The following is an 18,134-nucleotide window of genomic DNA, read 5'->3' on the forward strand; positions in this document are numbered from 1 at the left end:
ACCACCCTTTCCATCCGTGGAGGAGGAAAATCTTCATCTTCTTCTCGTCGCGGCACGAATAAATGAGCATTTTGCATTCTTTCACAATCCTGAGTTATCTTTGTCTTGTTGTTTTTTCGTTGAGAACCAGAAGTCAGCTTATAATGGAGGTGTCCCAGCGTATGCTGTCCGATTTTGAGTAAACTATTGTTAATCGATCACAAATTTAATTGATATCGAAGTTTCAGAAGACGCGATCTCCCAGTGGTCATGTTTCTGGGAGATATTGGCAAATATTTTGCAAATATTTGCAAAAGGGTATATATCCAAAAAGGAGAAACCGACCAATTTTACACTTTCCAAATTTACTGCGCGTTTTTTTCCTCTTCGGATGCAATTGATGCAAATATCTCTGTCAAATTTGCGCATTGGGAGATCGTTTCATTTGCAAATTTCATACTAATTAAATTTGTGATCGAATGACACTAGTTTTACCAAAATCAGAGCGCATTCGTTGGGAGACCTCCATGCTTAGTGAGACTATTCATTTGATGGTCTGGTCTCGTGTGGTCTGTAAATATGTATGTAACCCCATCTGGAAAATGCATTTTTATGACTGAGTAAACTTATCTTTTCGGGTTATCATCGTCCCATTCCTTACGACCCAAACGATGTCACGAGCAGACCAAACCACAAAACAAAGATGAATGATACAGTCATCCTACGACTTGTTAGAGTCGTACATAGGACGACTTTTTTCCAGGGAAGGGAGACGCTAGCCGGCATGCCTGTCATATTTTAAGGAGGAGATAAAAAGGATTGAGATCACAATAAAAACCTGCCGTAAAAGATTTTCCTTTGACGCTTTGATCCCAGCTGCAACAAAGTCAAGGAAACTTTGACTGGTGGAGGAATTTTAAATTTCGAATTCATTCCTGACGTGTTGCACTACGGAATGTGTAGTGCACTCCATTATGCCAAGTAGGCTGAGTGACTGCACGGAGGGGAAAGTTAGTTTTATGAATAGATAAATGTTGGGGTGGTTTGTATAGTTGACTTATTTCGACGTGGAGCTTTCGAATCTCATTGTTTTCCTGGTAAAATTGATTCTCCGCCGTGACGAAAGAGCGGCCAACAAAGGAGGAGGAAAAGTATCGTAACGTTTTAAGTCCTCCTTTCACCGAGGATCGAGTTCTTGCCTGCTTTCTCCTCATAACCATTTGTCATCAGGAGAGAGAGAGAGCTCAGATGTTTGGCTTACTCGTTATTACCCTAATTTTGACGGGAGAGAGAGAGAGAGATCCCGCATTCAAATAATGACGGGTATGACTTATTAAGCAGGAAATAATGAGCTGCCTGCTTAACAGATAGACGTGGACGTGTATACGCAGTTATGAATATGTTCCCTTTGGGAATTTCAAAGTTCAATAGTACTCATTATATTAGGGATTTGATGCTCAATAATGGAATAATTAGTTCCCACTGGAAACTTTGAAGGATGGGGTTTATATGGGAATGAAAGGATGGAAGTTCTGGGGTGAAAGTTGTCATCAGTTTATTATTTGCTACGTGCGTATGTACTTAGGTGGCATTAAAACTAGACTAGACAATAGTCGTGTCGCCTTTATGTAGTTGTATCGGTTGTTTTGAACATAATGCTGTATTTTCACGGTATAATAACGTGTAATTATAGTCAGACAAAAGTTGTAATGAGTGGAGCGTAATTTAGGCTGGATAAAATTTAAAATTCAGACACGAGCAGGAGACAGGTTTCGTGTACGTAATGAATTTCCAATGAAATAAATTATGTATGTATGTACATAACAAAGTAAAGTTTAATTCCAGCTTATGCAAATTAGAGAAAATTGTGGTGCTAGTAGTTTTCGACATTTAATTTTTTTGGGGTAGAAATTATGAAACTTCTTAAATTCTTAGTTAATTAACATTCTGTAAACCTCCGTTTGTAATCAGAACCTTGGTTAAATCATGCATAAATAATTTTGCAATTATAAAAATGTTCAATTTCTTAAAATTCTAATTTTAAATTTTTGAGGATACAAATTTTTATGAAACATGTCCCCATTTAAATTCTTAGTCAATTAACATTCTGCAAACCTCTCCATTTGTAATTAGAACCTTGGTTAAATTACGCATAAATAATTTTACAATTATAAAAAAGTACATGTCAACAATTCCTTAAAATTCTGAGCTCCTCCCCAAAGCACTAAAACCTCAGCAAAGACATTCTTCAAAATTCCAAATAATTCGCACCGCTGCCATAAAAATAATTTGAAAATGAGTCCGAATTCCCGACGGGACACGTAAAAAGTAATAAAGCATCGCATCCCTCGACCGAAAACGGGACTGTGCGTGCAACTGCATCCAACTGGTGTGCATACGGACGTGAGTTTATCTTTTGGAAATTCTTTCCACTAAGCAGCATGGAGCGATGAGGTCTTTAACGAGGAGGAATTTCTAATTAGCAACAAAACGAATGTTGCAACGCCTGTCGGTTTAGCTGAAGCAATTTTAACACCAAGAAGGAGAGGGAAGAGTGAAACGAAATCCTTATGGTCGTCGTGCTGATGATGATAGTTTAGGATTCCAAAGTCTGAATGATATCCGAAACTGTTAAGATTACGCTAACTGGCGCATCCTTCCTTCCTTATGGCTCTTCTTCTTTTTGTAATAAATTCTTCGCCAGTGTTTTAAGTGCAAGGAACCACTTGCAAGAAATAATGGGAAGAAAGTGGTTTCTTGCAGGGATTTTGACCTGCACGAAATGGGAAGAAACTACTTTCCGCCGTTATATTTCATACGGTACGTAGCATATGTCTTGCAGTTTCTTGCACCTCGCATTTCTTGCATTTCTGGCTGTACAGTGCAAGAAATGTACACTATTAAAAATCTAGTAGAGTCACATACTTATCTACTCCGTACTGGTATTGATTTGGTAATAACTTCCTACCGGCTTGGTAGTATTTTCTTTCTGCGTGGTAAGTTTTTCATTACCACAAAATTACAAAACGGTGATTCCTGTTATTCCCAGTTCCGGTAGAGTAGAGTCATTACATGTACTCCAATCAGTAATGATTTAATACCAGTTTTCTAAGATTATAACAACATGCAGATACGAAACACTGTTCTTCTCCAAACCCCCAAAATTGTTACAATTCTCTCCACACGGCTGTAGCAGTGAAGATACCGAGAAAAATGTATGTAAAGGAAAATTTAGATAAGTAAGCCGAGAAAAATTCAATTTTTTAACCAGAAAATTTAAAAATGCTGAGGTCAGAGTACGACTGGCCTGGTCATTCGGTCTGCTTATGGTGTTGATAAGCCTGAGTAAGTCTGGATTTTTGCTGAAATATTGGGGATCATCATTCTGTTGGAGCCGTGGAAAGCTGACTTGACAAAAAATACAGCAGTCTCTCAGGAAGATTTAGTACTTGTTTTCCGGCCGAGAATATGTCAACTCAACACCCATGTGCTTGCCATCTGATTATGTGCCACTTATTTATTTATGGGGCGGATCGCTCGGATGGATGTACACATGCACACACTTTCTGAGCGGGTAATACTCAGGGAACAGCATCCAATATCCACAGCTTTGTGGTCGAATGGAGAAAATATGTAGTAAATAAAACAGTTTGTTTATTTTTGGTCAAACCTCGACGTCAAAATTTGTTAAATGCAACTTGTGTAAATACGATGACGATTTTGCTCATATATCAAGTCAGTTGCAAACGTACATTTCAAATCTCAGATTTGAAATGTCTCAGACATAGATTAAATGAACTAATAGTTGTCAAATGTTAAAATTACTTGGCACAAAGTAAAATGCAAAATTTGTCCGGAATCCGGACAAATTTTAAGCTTATTAATTATGCTTCTAAAGATTAGTAATGCCACACATGGCTTGTCCGACCCCATTGTATCCGATCCGAACGAATATCGTTTTGGTCATATTTATTTTGTTTTTACGCAGATTATTGAAAATAACCGTTTATTCGTACATACATTAAATCTAAAATTAAAATTAGGCAAGCGTAACCCAACCAGCAAGGAATCACGATGAAGGGTTTGCAATTTATCCATCTTTTTTACCAAGATGAAACTTTTTTTACTCCCAAAAGACACAAGTACGTAAGCGTTCTATAGCTTGTCTCATTCTGCTCCCTCCTCCTTTTTAAGAGAGCAGAATGGATAATAACTCAGCCTCCAGTAAGTAGCAGAGACGGGATGAAATACTGGTGAATGAATGAAATCGCCTGTTTCATAGTTGTTACGCATAATGAAAAATCCCATTTATTCACAGACTAAAAATGAGTTCCGGTTGTTCCTTCTGTCGGCAACGTCTCAACTTTTCTGCTCGTGGGAGGATTAGGAAAAGTCGGGTTGAAGTGCGGTCGAAGCAGTGGTATCATAATATAACCAGGATTTAGTCGAGTTCGAATGCTGCCTTGCTCGTTAAAAAAGACCGGAAACACAAGTCAAGCTCCACATTTCAGGTCAAAGGGACTCCAAGTTTAGTCCCAAATTGGGATTGACCTCGACTTTTTCGTCTTCCTGGAAGAGCTGTAATGATTTCTGGTTCATCCACGTAATCAAAACCGTCGTGTTTCTTTTCAATGGGACGCCAATTAAGAAAATGGGACTGCGCATCCAATCCACCGCAATGATTTTGAGGATTATTAACAGAGTATTTTTGGGACCCAGTTGTTGTTTTCAGGGAAGGGTTTTGGATTTCTTTCTTCCCCGACATAGATATTTCCGGGTTTAAGTCTTAAAGATTTTGGTCATATGCCAACAAACAAGTCGACTTTGACGCGTATTACATCTTCACACTTTTGTTCCTTTCCACACTTCCCCCTATTTTACGGGCTCGTTGACAAGATTAATTTTCAGAAATGTTCACCCATTATTCCGCCTGTTTGTCATTTACTTACTTACTTTTTCTCAATGATGGTTGGCTGGTTGGCCTGTCGTCTTGGTAGGAAAGAAGGAACTGCGAAACAGATCGGCGAAATTGGAAAGGGGGAGAAAAATTCGCAATTGAGCACGTTTCGCGTTCTGGCCATGCACTTACTTTGAAATTTAACGACTTCCTCCATTTTTCTCTGGTCTTTGTATGTACATAAGTAAATGCGAAACTAATATTCTGTCAGGCTGTCGAGTTGGGAGGGTATGATCTCTCCAGTTTTCGCAATTTTGCGACATTATATTTTCGCGTGTTAAATTTAGCTTAGGTTTCCATTATGCGAAACCAATATGGTTTCCTTTGTGTGATTGAGTTTGGGAAATCCATTTATTTCTGTCAATCCTGTGAGAGTATGTGGTACGATATGAATAATTTATATTGGATTTATGTATGTACCACCCTGAGTTGGTGAGTAAGTAAGAAGTTTGTTATTTCGCGAAAACAAGCATTCATAATACGTTGCAACTGACAACATGATTAGCAAAATGGTTGACAAGTCTGAGAGAATGAGGGGCTGATTTTGACTGGGAAAATTGTACGTGTCCTGTAAAAGGAAATGTGTGTAGGTCGTACGAAAATTAAGGGCACAATTTATGGCAAAATGAGACCCCAATTATTTACTTACCTTCATCTGAAAATCATAAATACAAGTTTTAGTTTCGTGGGAAAATAAAGCAAAATTTTACATATTGCTCCCAAGTTTCACCCCAATTGAGACGACGACACCTTAAAAGTCCAACCCATAAATAACACCACTGCTCAAACTGCTCTTGGGGCTTTCACTTTACCTCCACTTCACCAATTGATAAAACAGGAGGACCAAACAAAAATTGGAGTAATCCGGGATACACGCTGACCTGACAAAATATAAGGAGACGCCATTTGTCTCCCTGTTCCACGTTTGAAGAATGCTGATTTATGGAAAAAAACTTGTCCAAAGAAAATGTAAACCACGTTCTATTCGGGAAAAGTATGTCGAATCGGAGGCTGCATTTTTGTTTGGAAGACGTCATCGTGTGCAGTAAATACAATTGTGTATCTAAAAAAAAGTTATGTGTAAACTTTACACTTTGCATGTACCCATATTCATTTTAGAGATGGTAACCCTTTAATCCGAGGATGAGTTTTGAGCACTGGGGGCACATCGATACTTTTAGGGGACCGTTTCTCAGCTGGAGAGAGGAATTTGCGTCGTAGACAAAATAAAAATCCGTGGACATGGACAAAGCGGTTTGAAAGCTGCCCGGATTTAAGACATATTTCATTTAAATCCGAAAAGTTTTGAATTTTGACACGGATTTGCATCGACCAAATGTCGCAATATTTTAGAGTGAAGGGGCAAAAATCCCGCAATATTTTCCGTGTTTATGTACATATGCACTGATCCAAATATATTTCTGCATTGTGTTCTGTTCTGATCTGCACAATCCCAACTTTCACTGGACACCCACCATTTTTCATGATATGTACATACATATTTACTTATGGTCAGATTCAAATATGAGACGAAAGAAACAATGGATGGAACAAGAGAGGAGTTGCGAAATAAATAGAACACAGAATCCAATCCAGATCGCACCGGACTTTGAGCATATGTGGCTCGAGCGATAAAATGGGGCAAATCTATGTATCCACAACATGCTGATTTCATCTGTGTCGACTTTCTCCTCGTCTGTTTTGTTATTTCCTTTACACACATACACACTCGTTCATTCCCACATTATCAGTATTCTTTCTTGCGGCTTGCTTCTCGCTGTTTGATCGTCCCAGCTACAAATTTCGTTTCGAGTTATTCCACATGCAGCCTCCAATCCTCACTCGGTGGCGGATTTATATTTACGAACGAGTCCTTCCCACAGCCATAAATCAAATATGCATTACATATATTTGATCGTGGTGGTGGTGTCTGTGGTGGTCTGGTCTTCCTTTCTACTTCGTCTTTTCGCACCAGCAACAAACAAACCAGTCGAAAGTAGTGGCCGCGGAAGCTGTGGGGACATCGAGGGATATTAGCATTGTTGGATAGGGGAGGAAGGGGTTTGTATAACATGGGGCGATGATGGGGACATCGAATAACCGTGGGGACATTGTTTCGATGCTTCCGCGGCCACTGGTCGCAAGCAGCTTGTTTTCTGGTGGAGAAAGTTCGATCGATCCCAGACTGAAATAAGTGTGGGAGAGATCACAAGTTTTTAGTTGGGTCAAAATTTCGCACACATTTCACACTTACTTTCACCTCGAGAGAGGTGGAGGAAGATATCGTCTTGATAATCTTGAGCGTTTGTTTTTGCTCGAAAGTAAGAGGATGCATAGTTGGTATACATACGTCGTAATAAGTACGGTGCACATTTTTAGTCTCATTTGATGATGAAAAATGGGAAAAGTATTTCTCTTATTAGAGAAAGTGCGAGTTGAGTCGTCTAAACCTTGAGAAATTTTGCTTGAAACTAGTCAAGCCGTGTCGGAATGCGTTACATATTTTAGTTTAGTAAAATATGAGTTTGTTCTGTGTCTGTCCTCTCGTAAATAAGATGGCTCTAAAACTTACAATGGAGGTCTCCCAGCGTATGCTCTCCGATTTTGAGCAAATTAGTGTCAATCGATCTCAAGTTTAATTATTATGAAATATGCAAATGACATGATCTCCTAATGGTCACGTTTAGCAGAGATATTTACATCCGAAGAGGAGAAAATGTGCTGTAAATTTGGAAAGTGCAAAATCTGTCAACTTTAGCACACGACTTCTCCTCTTCGGATGCAAATATCTTTGCAAAATGTGCCCATAGGTTGTAAATTTCATATTAATTAAATTTGTGATCAATTCAAACTAGTCTGGTCAATATCTAAGACCATACGCTGGGAGACCTCCATTGCGACTTGAATTTAAGAATTTCTCCACATTTTTTGTTTACTGTCTCTGTTTTCATCCCGTCTTAATTTTTTGTTCAAGTTTCTCCCAGAATTAAGTCGCATTAGTAGTAAATCTTCAATCAGTGATGACGCCGTTCTTTCGAAAGAAACCATCACGACCCACCCCAAATGGACATCACTTACTTACCAAATGACTCTTTGAAACAGCTCGGAAACTTAAACACGGACTGGCAGCCAAGCAAAACAGACGGAGTAAATCTCAGCGATGCGACGTTCGTGTACCATTGCCTTGCCTAAATTCGACTCGACTGGCACGGCTTACACTACGTTTGGAATTTCGTAACTTAAATCCTCAATAAAGATTAGGGGATTACTCCTCCCAAGCTGATGTCTGTTCTGTTGCTCGAAATTGTGCAGCATTTCTTGAAACTATAAGCAATTCTGAAGAGAAGAGAGAATCCCATTTCAAAATATTTGCTAACACACCTATTTAAATCGTAACTTTCTTTAAGAATGATGACTTTCTTGGTGGGTGATTTTGTTTTATTCAAGTGATTCGAAAAGCGCGTAGTCTTCTTACTTATGACCAGTGGCCGCGGAAGCCGTGGGGACATCTGGGGACATTAATATTGTTGGACAGGGGGAGGGAGGGGTTTGTATAACATGGGCAGACGATGGGGACATCGAATAACCGATTGTCCCTTTGTCCCCACCTACGCTTCCGCGGCCGCTGCTTATGACCATCTCGAGTGGGTGGTGGTGTCCCATGCGATGATGATGATCCAAGTGACCAAGTGGTACTCAAAGTACAAGAGGAATGATGTTCTGCTGCTTAAGATTCAACGAGGCTTACACGCATACCCTCCAGATTTAAGAGGCTCTTGTGTAAGGAGGAGCGGATTTTGTGGTGGTTTTCCAGCTACCGACGACCGATGGTAGCCCGAGATTGCCTAATGTTTCACTTTACTCTCAACTTTATGCGATTTTTGCTAAAAGTGTAATCCTTAAGAAGAGTCATATTGCAGAAATGATTAAACTTTTTTTGGACCCTAATGGCCATCCGACTAATGCTTTTGTGGCATAAATATAAAATCTGCATGCGTTTCTCAATATACTGGCGACTTATCCCATTCTTCTCTCAACTACAAACCACTTAAAGAAGCGGCTACGTACCTACTGGTGATTTTTTATGAGAGATTTGTGGAAATTTTGCCGTTTCGGGGATGATATTTGAAATTACGGGACGCCTTCAAAAGTAAAAGTTGGTGTCGTTTTGGACAGCCAGGGTTTCGTGGTGGTTTTAACCATTGTTTGCAACAGGGTGTCCAAAACCAGTTTTGGATCGATGTCCAAATTGTCTAAAAGTATCCAAAACCTAAAATGGGACAAAATGTTAAAAGTTCTTTAAGCCTGAATCTTTGGATAATCCGTTACGTATATGTAATCCATTAATTTCGAGCATTTTGCTGTGTAATACGACGTGGTTTAGAAAATTTCTTAATTTCTCATAAGACAGCATGTTAAAACAAAAGTTTTTCTAAATTTCGTGGCATTACACACCAACTATAATGTTCAAAATTAATGGGAGATTACACATCTATGCATACATAAATTTGCAACACAAGTCATTAATAACGAATTTGTAACATTTCCAAGCTTTGAACGTTTTTTGGACATTTTGAACATCCAAGAATTTTCTATACAGTTGTGGACCCAAAGTAGTTTTAGACGTCCAAAACGAAACACTAACTAAAATTTTGGACAGTTTTACATACTTTTGTACCGGACAGCTTCCAAAAGCAGTTTTGAACATCCAAGGCGAAACCCTGTACCACCCATTGTATCATCAAGCACTCTGCAAGGTCCGAATGGTGCACTAAACTCGCAACTTTTTTTTCGCCACCCACAAAAACACTGCCACCCACCAAACCCACATTAATTCCCCGTCCGCCACCTACTTTCACTTTGCCGATACAATCTTTTACATAGTCACCAATGCACAGACAAGTCCTGAAATGTGGTCCAGTCCGTAAGTAAAAGTAATGCCCACCAACGAGTAGAAACGGCTTATCTTTTCCGTGAAGTTTTATATCTCAACTTTTTGAAGGATTTAATACAGCTCCCCTGGAGTGAACTGTAATAAAATGGGAAAGTAGAAAGCATTTTTACATCCTGAATTGCCCGATGGGCAGATTGATGTCGGTTATTAATGTTTTCTCCATGATAAATTCCTCCAATAAATAATAATCTAGTCGTCGACGAAAGTCCACCCGACTTTCACCCACCTTTTTAAGTAAACGTATGTATTAATAATTCTGAATTTTCACATTTCAGTGAACTGCCGTCTCCCCGATGCATGGTGAGTAGTAAAAAAAAAAGTCAGAAACTTTCCCCAAAAATTGTGATCCACCTTTTCCTAAAGATTTTTGTGCGTAAACAAAATTTCAGGAGTGGAAAATGGTTCCAATCCGGGATCCCAAATCCTGTCCTGATTGACAGCAAATCCATCGAAGGGAAAGGAACGTGCTATGAAATGATGGGAGATAAATTCCTCTTCGTTGAAAAGTAAGTTTTCCTCTTGAGCAACAACTTTAGCTTGGATGGAATAAATAGTGTGTATGTAGCGAGCCCATAATAATGCATGAATAATATGAACATAATTCTTGGGGAATCTGGTCTAATTCAAAATTCCGCTTTCACTTACACAACTACTGACTGGCGAGGGGAAGAAAGAGGGGCAGGATTCTTGCACTGGGCGATCTTATCTCCATACATACACGGTTTTTGTTGAGGGAAAGCCCATATTTCAAAAGAGAGAGAAAGCCCGACCGGCATCTAAGCACGCGTGTAATGCAATATGTGGGCAGCATAATTAGGTCGTATATTTTTGCAACTGTCTTTTTTATTATTCTCAGCCTAGAGAATCCCTTCCCCTCTTTGTCCCTGGACGGAACGACGAGGGGAAAGTGAAAGTGAAAGCGAGATTCGGATCCATTGTTCACATGAGACGTTATTTGTATGCGCTTTTAGTTTAGTTGTAAGTGTGTATGTATACAGGGGAATTTAAGATTAGTAATAATCCCCTCGTGCTGGTAAAAACTTCTTACTTTGATTATTTACAATCTGGTCGAAATTACAAACATTTTGATCCGCTGATCCAATCCTGTTGGGTGAATTTTATCCAAGTTTGCGGAAATTAAAATTAAGTCAAGTTTTGCCAAGAGTAGAGTACGAGAGTGTCCCCACTCATTTATGTCTCCCTCTCGTGCAGCCAACTTTCCCATGTTCCCGTCATAACTCTTAAACTTTCATTTTAATTGGATACTTCATCCCGTGGAGTCGTATTCTCTCGTAGCGTAGCGTAGGGTTTGGGTTAGTTATTAGCCTGCTTCCCCCTACATTCACCCACCCAGAAGAGGCTGAATGTCCAGTGTTTCGGGTAGAAGTGGCTACGTGCAAGAAATAACAGGGAGAAAGTGCTTTCTTGAGGCTCCTTATTTTGACCTGCAATAATTACAAGACGCCAGAAGCTTCACCCCGCCAATATATTTCATAAGGCGCGTGGCTAGATGACGCATATTTTTTGCACTTTTTTGCAGTTTCTTGCACCTCGCATTTCTTGCATTATTTGATTCGAGGTGCAAGAATTTTAGCAAATTCACAAGAAACTAAACACTGGTGTTTTCACTAATTTTGACCAGCAAGAAATGCAAGGCGCAAGACACTACTTCTCGCTGCTATAGTTCATACAGCGCGTGGGTAGATGGCGCGCATTTCCTGCACTTTCCTTCAGTTTCTTGCATTTCTAGCTTTTCAGTGCAAGAAATGTGACAAACCCGCTCGAAACGAAACAGTCGCCCTACTATCTCTTCTGCCAGAAAGAAGATGTTGCCCTTCTTCTTTCCCGTCCTTCCTATACATAGATTACATTTGAATATTAACGAGAGGACTCCGGAGTTGTTGGGGCACGCGGAAAATTACAGGACAGCAGCAGCAGCAGGAACGAATCCTCCACCCTTGAAATGGAAATTATCATCATCATAGATGATGGGCATCTTCTTCTATGTCGTCCGTCCTCTCGTCCATGCCCCGCGTATTTTATTCTTGGTTCTGCAATTAGAATTATTACTTTTTATTAGATAAAAGTTCTCAAACACGTAACACGACCACCGAGCCGTGGCCATTAATTGTTTACAGCGTGTCGTAATAAAGCCTAATTGAACGCCAAGGTCGGCGACCAAATAATTCAGCCGCCTTTCTTTTTCTTCCTCGCATCCAAAGTTATTTACGTGCGTGGGAAGGAGAAAGTCTATTTGCTTATTAAAAAGAGAACAAGGAGATGATATTTAGTTTCCGAATAAATAAATATGAACAGACACACGCGCGGAGACTCGGAGACTTAATCATGTTTATGACTGACTTTTATGCAATTAATGTTGATTGAGAATGTAGCGAAAATTTAATTTAGTTTCATAAGCTAGTCAAATTACTTAAATTAAATTAAAGTGGATCAAGCGCCGGAAAATAAATGGGACATTGTGGAAATATGTGGGTATATACACTCTTAGAAATCTGGTACAGGCAGGCATGTGATTATTTCTCGATATTAAAGTTGCGACCGATTGGTATTAATATTGTACCGGACCGTAAAAATTTGCTACCGACATAGTAAAATTTTAGTAATGAGCTATTACTACACGGTATTAGTATCAATGCCATATTGGTAGAGTCATGGGATTAACACCACTTGGTATTATTTTAATTCTGGATTTCTAAGAGAGCACAGCGACACAAATGAAATCAGCGTTCCTCTAGATAGAAATTTCGTAATTTTGAATATGAAACAGAATTCAAAGGGAAATATGTCGCTCAAAGTGTCACATGGGTTTTTGCCTTCGTTTTTATCTTCTTAATTAACTTCTCTCACTTGAAATTAGATGGAAACGTAATTTGATATTTGTAAGATTCAATTTCTCCGGAATATTCTTGACGATAAATATGCACAAAATTTAAGCAAGTATGACGGAACAAAGGGTGGAAATGTCAGTTCCGCAATTGTGCCCACTTTCTCAAGAAGTCTCGACGAATTGTGTAAGTGACGGAATGAAAATGCGTATCTCCTCGAAATTTGAATCAACGACGAGGACGACGCTTTCACCGAAAGAGAAAAACTTCAAAGCCAGAAAGTAAGCTTTGTTGGTTGGTTAGTGGGCAATATCAGGAGCAAAATAATAAATTACTTTCTCGAGAAGAAAGCAAACCAAAAAACCACTTGAGTCAAAATCACAATATTTTTTCCAAGAGGGTCCGAAAGAGAACGAGAGAAATACTTAAACTAATTAATGTGACTGGGCCAAACCCTGTGCAAGAACAAGAACAAGATCTGAATGAGTAGGAGGGACGCCATCCATACTGCTTGAGATTTCTTTGTCCCACGAGTAACGTCGTGTCCATGATTTCCAATTTTTTAGCATTTGCGGCGGAATCAGGAGGACAGAGGGACATTGTCCCCCAGAAATTCAGGAAAATCGTGTTGATAAGACCCTCCTTCTCCAATCTCTCAATGATAATGCCCCCCCAACTTCCACTATCACTGTTTTTTAGACAACCACCACCACTTTCTCAATGAATGAATGGATGAATAATAATAATACCAGACGGAGGCGGAGGAGTGGTGAATTACGATTCGTCATGTCCCCCTAATTTGGTAAATGTGCTTTCTTTTCAGGCGGAAGAAATGCAATAAATACTACAAAAGTGAAAGTGGTCGGAGGGCAGTCGTCGGCGGGAAGCCAAGTCGGAAATGGAAAACAAGATGAGTTCTCATCCGCTCTCTAAAGAAGAAAGAAGGGTGTCAGCTTTTTCACTTTAAATTGACATTGGGCATTACGACTCCTCATCACGTTTTATGAATGCTTTGGCTGCATTACGTTACGTCGGAGGAGGGAGGGAGAAAGACCTTTGAGAAAGGTTTCCTCTGATCTGCACCGATCACAATTCGCATCTCGCCCTTGATAATGTGATGAGATGTAGAGACAAGCTGGGTGCAAGGGAATGACGCCGATCAGTGCTTCGTTTCTGGCGGGTTTGCTACATGCATTTCTTGCACTGAAAAGTAAGAAACGCAAGAAATTCGAGGTGCAAGAAACTGGAAGAAAGTGCAAGAAGCCGAAAGAATGTTCCAAAAATTGTAAGAAAGTGCAAAAAACTGCACGAAACTGCAAGAAAGTGTAAAAAAGTGCAAGAAATATGCGCCATCTAGCCAAGCGTCGTATGAACTGCGGGGCGTAGTTTCTAGCTCCGTGCATTTCTTGCAGGTCAAAATCCCTGAAAAAAAACACTTTATTCCTGTCATTTCTTGCATGTGGTTACTTTTTCCCAAAACGAAACACTGACGCCCCTCTACATACATAGGTAACGAGTATTACGCAATATTGGTCGGTTTTTCTTCTCACTTTCCCTTCTTCTCGATCTCGTTATGAAGGTTAATGTGATGGGTTTCGACAACTTGAGAACCACGCTTCATGCACAATATCAGTTTGGATCTAATCAGATGAGACTTCCTCCTCCTCTTTGATCGAATTGCATTCAAAATAAAACGTGCATTGTTGGGACAACGTGAGACGATCCGATTCTGTCTGATTGCCCAATCTGCTGATTTATCTATCTGACGCTACTTATCTACCGCCTGGATAAATTATTTTCGAAAATTGCCCGATATTTACACACCCATCAAAAAAATAAATATCTAACTGGGATAAATAAACATGGGAAAAAATCGATCCTTCTCTCCGTTTCCGTTTCCCCTCTTAAGACGATATTATGATATTTTCTTGGTCTTTTTGCTCCCAGCAGTACACTCATAATGCGAGGCAGTAATGGGAGAGGAAGAAGAAGTGTAATGTGTGCGAGTAAGTATCGGCAAATAGAAAAAGAGTGATGTGCGAGGATGAAGATGAAGAGGAGCAAATCCTTTCTCTGTGTATTCGGCCTACTTTCACTGCTCAGTCAGTCACTTGCTAAGATTCTGAGAGCAAGATTCCATCCGGGCTGCAAAATAAAATTGGTTTAAAGACTGCACAACGTCACATTCGGGAGTGATCTCCTCTTTTGCATCGCTTCTTCTTCTTCTTTGCAATTCACGGTCTGGTTTGATCGTCGTGAGGGCAGGAGACCCTTCTACTACGTACTTCCTATAAAAGCGCTTATCGCACCTCTTCTTCCGTCGCCCCGTGGGAAGTGAGCTACGCACAAGAGGAGGAAAAAATTAGATGGGTACACATCCTCCGCAATATGGAGGGTTCATGCAAAAGGCTGCAGGGTTTCGTTTATTGAGGGTTTGCTATATTTCTTGCACCGAGAAATGCGAGGTGCAAGAAACTGGGAGAAAGTGCAAGAAATATGCGCCATCCAGCTACGCGCCGTATGAACTATCGCGGTAGGTCGTATTTAGTTTCTTGCGCCTTGTATTTCTTGCAGGTCAAAATAGTTACAAAAACCCACTTTGTTGCAAATGGCCACTTTCACCTGGTGTATCGTTTCTTACAATTTTGGCACATTTTTGCACTGCTAAGCCAGAAACGCAAGAAATACGAGGTGCAAGAAACTGGGAGAAAGTGCAAGAAATATGCCACGTGCCGAATGAAATACAGCGACGGGGCGTAGTTTCTTACGTCTAGCATTTCTTTCAGGTCAAAATACCTGCAAGAAACCACTTAATTTCTTGCAAGTGGTTATTTTCATCCGAAACATAGGGCCAGAGGAAAAAATCAGGACAGAAGATGGGCCGCTATCTCTGCATACGGCTGGATGTGTACATATGTACATACACTCTAAGAAATTTTACCACCATTCTATCACCGAGCGGTGACTATATGTGACTCTACCGCAATGGTGGTTACCTACCACCACGCGGTGATAAAAAGTACTATCACCATCGTGGTGATAGACGTCTACCGGATGGTGGTACACAGATCTACATTTTTTATCACCGCGCGGTGATGTGCCACCACCATATTATGCTCCCCTTGTCACTGTCTGGTAATGAGCTGGCCCATTTCAGGCTTCGGGTTAAGCTTTTCACAGGTAGGCACATTTTTTTTCGAGGTCATCATCGCCTGAGGTTTTGTCCATTGGGTCTCCCCTTCACACTTAATGGGCTCATTTGGATCTCACAAGGACATCTGCTGTCGGAGGTCAAATTTTGGAGTGCCATCCCACGATTTTGGATTTCCTTTGAAGCAATATTTAAGTCAATTCGCTTAGATTTGACTGTTGGCCGTCCCGATTTAGGCTTATTTGGTACAGTAGCTATATTGTTATATTTCCTAATCATTGTTTTAATTGAATTTTTGTTAAATTTGGTAATAGCACTAATTTTTATGTGCCCCAGGTCTCGCTCGCGGAGATTTACAATAATTTGTTATCGGAATGATCAACTCCCGATTCTTTCCCATTTCTTAGCTTTTTCTGCAAGTAGAGTACCTAGGATGAATGTAAATAATTGCTAAACCCTTGCCTTAACCCCCCTTCGTTATGAAGTAATTTTTAATAAGAAGCGGGTTTAAACTTTTGCAACTAATTTTTGTGTGTTTTTTCCTGGTATGATTAATTACGCATACCCGTTAGCTTTTTCATAACCAAATGTACCACACGATGAGGTTTGTACATACCTCATCGTGTGCAAATGTACTACCGTTGGAAAGCCAGTTAAATTCTGTACAACATACACCTAAACCCGATGGCAGAATAAAATCTACTGATAGGCTTGAGCGATCGGGGCGCGCAGCATATGAGTGGGTTTAAATTTATGCCCTGGTGCTGTAAATTTAAACTTCAAAATAAAAATGTATTTTTCTTACCGTGTCAATAGATGCACCAATATTTGGGAACGGTATTATTTTTTTCCTCCTAAACTTTGAAACACGGAGTAATTTTACAATTACAACTCCGCTGCTTTATTTGTGTCTGATGCGTGGAGTAGGACAAACTCACCGCCACGTACTCTGAGTCACGTGCAGAGAGACTACCACCATCGTACGGTGGTAGCGCTGTCACTACCAATGGTGACAAATTTCGGTGATAGGTTTATCACCATTACGGTGACCCTTGCTATCTCCACTCGCATGGTGATAACGCCTATCACCCAATTTCTTAGAGTGTACGCATATCGGATGACTTAATACAGAAAGTGGCAATTTGTACCGTTCCCCATCTCCTCCCACCATATTTGCTTAGGAGGTTGCTTGCCTCTGCTTGCTATTCAAATTCTCAATTTACATCGAAACGCCTCTCTCTCTCTCTCTTCAGAGAAGTGTGGAATCATTCATAAAACTGGTGATAAAAAAGGATGGAATTTTGTTCTGCTCCAATTTCTTTTTCTCAAGTGTGAGTAGAGAGAGAAAGATTTCAGTTTTTGGGCAATTTAAAATTTAGTGACTGACTGGCTCAAATATTTACTGGGTTGTAGTGGTGGGTGGGACAAAGAGTTATTTGAAGATATTTGCAAAAAGGTTGAGACGAATTACGCTTAAATGTGGAAAATTCGGCATTATTGCGTGAAATCGAGTCAGGTACTTATTTAGCATGAAATAAATACATAGAAACTAAGACGGATTTGAGCACCTTTTTTTTATTAAGCCATCTTTTGAAGATCAATGAAAAAGAGTGTATCGCAACTGTATTTTTTATTGAGGGCGACTTTTACCCAGGAGAAAAAAATGCTTTGATGCTTCACACAAGAATTTAAATAAGTGGAATTACATAAGTGAATTTACGATCACGCATGGCCATAAAAACGAGGCGGTGCACGTGTACCTATTCATTTTTTTTTTAAAAGTGTCCATATTGCTCCATATTATTCAATCATTGTCGCTGATTAACAAACTAATTTTATTTATCCTGCCTGCCTCAATTCTATTCAAATTTCCCATTCACTACAAAATTGCACAACTTTTTTCCCCTACAAAAATAAAAATCTGTTCATTCAAATCGTAAAGTAAATGTGAATAAGCCAACAACTTTTCCTTTCCAGAAAAAAAAACCGATCCGGAGCAAGTGAGCAGTCCGGAAAAGTTGGGGAAAGCTGTAAAAAGTCAATATGATAGTGAATGAATGAATCCTGTAAATTTTGCATTTCCCAAATTTCCTCCGACTATTGGCAGCTTTTCAAGTCGAGAGATTTGATTCAGCACCACTACTGTTTCCAATCTGCAAGTGCTCCCGATAAAATTCAGGCTATTGAAATTTAGATTTTTTTAGTGATGATGTGATTCGTTATTCGAGGAGCAGAGGAAGTCGAGGA

At 39.8% G+C, this 18,134-nt stretch overlaps 1 protein-coding gene across 1 annotated transcript in view; it reads left to right on the forward strand.

Moving 5' to 3' along the window:
* LOC110860661 overlaps positions 1-18,134 on the forward strand; it is a 70,962-nt gene that overhangs the window by 33,709 nt on the left and 19,119 nt on the right. The window contains exons 4-5 of the mRNA XM_035860470.1: positions 10,166-10,190; positions 10,280-10,396. Coding sequence (XP_035716363.1) covers positions 10,166-10,190; positions 10,280-10,396 — 142 coding nt within the window. The remainder of the gene's footprint in view (positions 1-10,165; positions 10,191-10,279; positions 10,397-18,134) is intronic.

This window comes from Folsomia candida, unplaced genomic scaffold, assembly GCF_002217175.1.
Source record: "Folsomia candida strain VU population unplaced genomic scaffold, ASM221717v1 Fcan01_Sc033, whole genome shotgun sequence".
NCBI lineage: Eukaryota > Metazoa > Arthropoda > Collembola > Entomobryomorpha > Isotomidae > Folsomia > Folsomia candida.